General features: G+C 39.4%; 2 protein-coding genes across 4 annotated transcripts in view; both read left to right on the top strand.

Annotated features, from left to right (window-relative positions):
* The window catches only part of LOC115003527 (interactor protein for cytohesin exchange factors 1-like), a 7,004-nt gene extending 5,891 nt beyond the window's left edge, over nucleotides 1-1,113 (top strand). For both annotated transcript variants that reach the window (XM_029425352.1, XM_029425353.1), the window contains exon 9: nucleotides 7-1,113. In XM_029425352.1, coding sequence (XP_029281212.1) covers nucleotides 7-237 — 231 coding nt within the window. In that variant the 3' untranslated portion in view covers nucleotides 238-1,113. The remainder of the gene's footprint in view (nucleotides 1-6) is intronic.
* A 1,409-nt stretch (nucleotides 1,114-2,522) lies between these two features.
* LOC115003625 (serine/threonine-protein kinase D3-like) overlaps nucleotides 2,523-6,000 on the top strand; it is a 28,799-nt gene continuing 25,321 nt past the window's right edge. Inside the window, exons 1-2 of one of the 2 annotated variants that reach the window (XM_029425499.1) lie at nucleotides 2,523-3,129; nucleotides 4,150-4,707. In XM_029425499.1, coding sequence (XP_029281359.1) covers nucleotides 4,408-4,707 — 300 coding nt within the window. In that variant the 5' untranslated portion in view covers nucleotides 2,523-3,129; nucleotides 4,150-4,407. The remainder of the gene's footprint in view (nucleotides 3,130-4,149; nucleotides 4,708-6,000) is intronic. The other variant, XM_029425500.1, reaches the window with a different exon arrangement.

Below are 6,000 nucleotides of genomic sequence, written 5' to 3'. Positions count from 1 at the left end.
CTTCAGGCCAAACAGTCGGAGCTGCAGGCGGTGGAGCAGATCCTGAGCCAGCCGACTCTCGCGCCGCCCACATACAGGAAGTGGAGACTCTCCAACATCGTCCTGCTGCAGGAGATCGCTCTCCGAACGCAGGCAGCAGGGGGCGCTGCAGAGCCGGGACCCGGGGGCGCTGCAGAGCCGGGACCCGGGGGCGCTGCAGAGCCGGGACCCGGGGGCGCTGCACAACAGTCCACGTAGCGCCTGTTTTAGTGTCTTAGACGTGATTTAAAATGTTAATGATTCCTTTTAAAGCTCTGTTCTCGCACATCGCTCTTCATGTTCACTGTCGTAGTGATGCGTACCCCTCGTGGTAGATTACTGTTTTTATTTACTATTTATCTGTTCAAAGTTCTATTTAAATACAATAATAATAATTATTACTATTGTTTTACGTAACGTTGATGAACGTGTTCCAAGTGACTTCTTATGTGACTTTAATGTCGGGTGCTGAACGAGGAAGTGAAAGGTGTACGTCACATCTGATGACTCTGAGCTGCTGTGACGACACGTCGTGTGCGGAGCAATAAAGATCTCGTCTTAAGTACTATTTTATTACGTACTTGTACTCATTTATACTTCTATTCCACTACAATTTGGCCCATTTTGTTCTTTGTACGGCACTAAATGTATTTTAAAGCTTTAGTTACTTTGCTGAATTAGATTATTAATACAAAATATAAATAAACTATCTTATATTATTGTGTGGTTAAATCTTTTAGAATTGTTCCGTTTTATTTGTGTATTTTTAATCGCCTGATATTTTTGATGTTTTTACAAAAGAAACATTGTGAAAATGTCACTTTGGTAATTGTGTAGTTATTTCTATTTATTTATTTATTTTCTTTACTGTTTTTACACCAAATTGAATTAATTTAATCATGAATTGAAAATGACCTCAACCAACAGTAAAATCCTGCTTTTACAGTAATGCATGAGTAATACTAATCTAATGATATCATATATCATGGTATTATATTTTAAGTACTGTTTCTTACATACTTTTATTGAAGTAATAAAAGTATTGTTTTATACAGTGTGGTATACCATGGCATTAACTTCTCTTAACTACAAGAGCCTGCGTGAGTAAAAGACCGAACTCTTACTTTTTAATGTGTCTTTCATTTGTTTATTAGTTTAACCTCTTCTCTTTCCCTCGTGTGACCTTTGACCTTCAGTTTTCATTGTGCGTCTGCGTACGTGAGATGTTTTCTTTTCGTTCTCGCTCGTGAAAACACTTAACAGCCAAATCTCTTGGCCTCAGGATTCCTGTTGCAGGCGGGTTGAACCGCAGCAACCGAGCCTCAGTGTTTACCCTGAGCCGGCTGCAGCGCTGCTCCGGACAATAGATGCAGATAAAGGTGCCTGGTGAACAATATATATTATTATTATACTAACAGCAGCTCAGGAAGAGGCCTGGTGGAGTTACTGCGGCTGGAGAGTCTGAAAGCACTTTGGAAAATAAAATAAAAAGACCTTATAATGATACGGTTAGCCATGTTTCCCCCAAGTTATAAAATAGGTTTTTGTTTTGTTTTTGTACAGATATAGAAACGCACGCTCCATAAATGTTTATATTAAGCCAAGATCATTTAGGAATTTAATACGGTTTACTCGAGTAATATACTATATATTATTATTTACCTTATTATTATTATTATTATTATTATTATTATTATTATTATTAGTAGTAAAATCACATAATATACTGTTGTTAATTTACATTTTGCCTTAGCCTAAATTCCATGGTGGAAAGTATATAAGTACATTTATTCAAATACTGTTTTACTACTAAACACCTTTACAAGCTGCAGAAGTGATGAGCACCTTAATGCATCAATGATTATATTTCAATAATACAATATATATTATTAGGAAATTGCCCATCATGCATAAGTACTTTTATTTTGGTACGTATATTTTGGAAAGTATGTTTTGATATTATGTACAAATTTGGAAGAAGTACTTTTACTTGCTGATATTTACTACGCTGTAATATTACTTCTTATAGCTCTGAGTACTTCTTACAACACTGGCGAAATTAACCTGAATTGCATTTTGGGTAATGGAGTATTTCCACCAGGAGATGGCGCCACAGAATTATCTCATAGAATTCATTGGCAGGGACGAGGCAAAGATTGTCTACAGTGAAAGATGATCACTCTGATGTATAAAAGAGTCTGAGGTAAATATTATCTCAGATTCATTTAGATAGATTCAGATAGTTTCAGTACAATGTACTTTAATAATATGTTTAACATTCAACATTTCTGCTAACTAGCATTACCTAAACTCATTATATTGCAGCTGAGAATGTTAGCTTAATTTAGCCTAGGTCTGCGTTAGCTAATGTTCAGTTTACACCAGTGGTGGAAGTAATTAAGAGGTTTAACGTAAGTTAAAGGAGCAATACAACGGTGTAGAAATACTAAATTTAGTAAAAGTATTACTTAGTGTTAGCTGAGCGTTAGCTAGTGTTGGCTAGCATTAGCGGTGACTAACATAACTACCGATAGCTAGCTAAAAGTAACATTTGAGTGTAAAAGTGATCTATTGATCTAACGCTTAGATTTATTATACAATATTTTGTTTATAATTTGTCACACAATCATTTTATATAGAGTTTTATCATCTCACAAGGGGTTGCCGTTATTTAAACTTTAATTAGCCCGTAGACTCGAGTTGTCCGGTCCCCAGAAACACCGTCAGAGTGAGCCCTCCCTCCCGCTGCTCCTCCTCTCTGCTTTTCGCGGTAGTTTGTTTCTGTGCTCCGCGTCGCTGCGACCATCAGACCCGCGTGAAGCTGGAGCTGCCCGGTCAGGACCTCTCGGGTTGTCCGGGCGAAGTTTGGAGAGAAACAAGACAAGAAGAAAACGTCTAACGGTTTAAACAACCTGCTTCACTTCTCCCTCCCAGATTTAGTGGACCGAGTACAGCACCGGACTCGAACCGGGACCGTGTTCGTTAATATTCAGCCGTTGAGCGGGACGCGCTCGCGGCAGGATGGAAGTTTAACGCGTTGTTCGTCACGGTTTGTCGCCGATGGAAGCGGAACAGCCGCCCTGTTCTCCGAGGTGCCCGTAACTTCTCTTTGTAAGTGTGTGGATGCCATAAAACAATGTTCAAACTGTGTATATAATTATTATTATATATGTTTATGTATATCCAGATGTGAGCAGATGTGGAACATGTAATTGTGTTATTATGTGTTCTGTTGCTCACCTGGTAAATACAATAATATACAGTTTAAACAGTTAAAAAGTCACATTTCTCTTCATTATATTGAGTCAAATCGTAAATATTCCCTTAAATGTATTTTATAGTAATAATATGTTACAGTAGAGAAATAAAATACAATTAAATTATCTAAATCCAAGTAAGAACAAACTAATTATCCTTAAAAACATGAGAAAATATGTTTATTTATCCTTTTTGCAGCAACAGTTTAACAAATCTGAAGTGTTTCAGAATGAAGAATATGTTTAAAAAACATATAAAAGTATAAAGTTTACATTAGTGTTAAAAGGTCACATGCATGTACATGAACTAAAATACTACACTTTGCTTTTTAATCTTTAGTATTTACGACAGACTATGACATGAGAATTTGTTAAAGTACAACTATGGTTTAATCTAATGATCTACTCTTAGTCTTGCTGTGTGTATATATATATATATATATATATATATATATATATATATATATATATATATAATGTGTGTGTATATGTTTATTTATTGCTAATTTTGTGAGCCACAGTGTTGTCTCTGAACATTGCTTTTTTATTTGACAAGTTAAAGGGAAACTGTAGAAATAAGCATTTTTTGAGCGACAGGTTACTTCAGAAGAATCTCATTCAACACAAAGCTAAATGTGTTTTAAAGTTAAGATATTTTATCCTTCAACTATTCTTACAATATTGCTTTTAATGACCTGACTTTGTAAAGATATTATTGTGTGTGATGGTTTTCTTTTATCTTTAAAAGTTATTATAAGGATACCAAACTAATTAATGTTAACAGGAAACAATAACATTTCTTTTAAAGCTGTTCTGTAGATGTGGAGCGATAAAGCTTTGTGCCTCATTCTTTAACGCTCTCTTTTATTCCCAGCAGATGCTGCCAGTGACACCAGTAAAGAGAAGCTACAGTTTCATGGCTGCTCTCTGGTAATAAAACTTCCCAGGATCCTCGGCTTCTACTTCATAGAGTTCTACGTTGGTTCCGCCTCAGCGATGCCCGTCGGGAACAAAAAGCCTTTCTTGCAGGATTGTCGTGGCTGACGAACAAACCCGAACACGTTTTTTGGATGTCGTTCACCTGCAACGTCTTTCTCCTGCCTGGGCGACGTCACAGATAGCAGAGCCAATAATGTCGACCGACAACAGCCCGTCGCCACCGCTGGCCTCGCCGAAGTCTTTCCCCGTCCTCCCTCAGCACGCTACCCCGCCCACCCCGTCGCCGTCCCCGAGCCCGCCCGCCACCATCTGCAGCCGGCTGTCCAACGGCAGCCAGCTGTCCCCCAGCCCCACAATCTCACGGGGGTCGTCCATCCACGGAGTCGCCTTCCTGCTTCAGATCGGACTCACCAGGGAGACGGTGACCCTCGACCACGGAGACCACTCGCTGTCTGCGGTCCGCGAGCTCGTCTGCTCCATCGTGGATAAGAAGGTACGTTTATTTCATGCAATGTTATTTTTCGTGCTACAAAAACTCCCTCAAATCTATGAGAAATCTTTTCCAAATGATGAGATCCTTTATCTTCCAACGAGATGAAGGTCTCGTATGAGTTTCCTTACATCACGAGATGCAGCTCTTCTTCAAACAGCAAAGTATATGTCTTCACTAAGTATCCGGCTCTAGAGGTTTGATGTCTGGTCTAGTTTCAGGGTTTGTTGGTAAACTCTTGTAGCTGGCGAGCTAACCGCTAACACACTAGCCAGCTGGGAATATGTCAATGCTAGTGAGCGCTGAGCGTCTGTCTCTCTTCTTGTTGTTCTGTTGGCAGGAACCAAATGTTGCCTCTGAGCGAGTCTTAACTACCGGAACGCATCCCAACGACCTGCATTGTCTTTGGTAAACACGATGCACTTCCATAGAAAACATCACTGTTTTGTAATTCTGGTCCAGAATCAGACTGAGCAGTAGATTTAGTTTGAGATACTGAAGCTTTACATGAGTTCAAGTATTCTCTCTCAGCTCCTCTTTATCTCTCGCCATCTTCTGGGTTTTACCGTTTGTACTGAACGCACCACCTGTGTTTACTGCTCTACATGCATTTCCAAGCCACACACACACACACACACACACACACACACACACACACACACACACACACACACACACTTTACAGCACATTTGCAGATTGTTCACCTGTTTTGCAGAGCATGATGATAATGAGAGGAAAACTCGACGATCTTCTGACTCTTACAGTTGTTACTTTTCCAACCTTACAGTGATTGGTTGATTGGTTGGTTGTTGATTGATTGATTGATTGAGTGATTGATTGATTTTTGGGACTGTTCATCCAGTCAGTGGTTCTTCAGATATGTTGCATGCAGCTTTGTTGTCCCACACTCTGACTGGTAGTCTCTTGTCACTGGCTCAGGAACAGTCTTTTCAAAGGGAATGTCACTTCTTGGTTGGTGTTGCTGCGTCAACGATCTTCACTTCCTGTTTCACAGCTGTGTGTTGGAGGAGCAGCAGGGGGGGTCAGCTTGTTTTTCAGTGCTGCTCATATATTAACTGTCTGATTGACAAACATGGCAGGTGGAGAGACCTTTATGTAACTCCGCAAATCTTCTTCATGGAGAAGTAATTTTAATTCAAACATAGATGAACTTTAGAAGAAGTGAAATAATTTACTGAAGGCTGATTAAAATGAACTGAGAATTTGGTTTTTTTCCCATTCACTTCAACGCTCAGGTGTGTTGGCTGCAGCTTGGAAAGCGTCAGGATCGTTAT

The sequence above is a fragment of the Cottoperca gobio genome, chromosome 24 (assembly GCF_900634415.1).
Source record: "Cottoperca gobio chromosome 24, fCotGob3.1, whole genome shotgun sequence".
In the NCBI taxonomy this organism is placed as follows: Eukaryota; Metazoa; Chordata; class Actinopteri; order Perciformes; family Bovichtidae; genus Cottoperca; species Cottoperca gobio.
The sequence above is the reverse complement of the archived record's forward strand: the minus strand, read 5'-3'. Positions and strand labels throughout refer to the sequence as shown.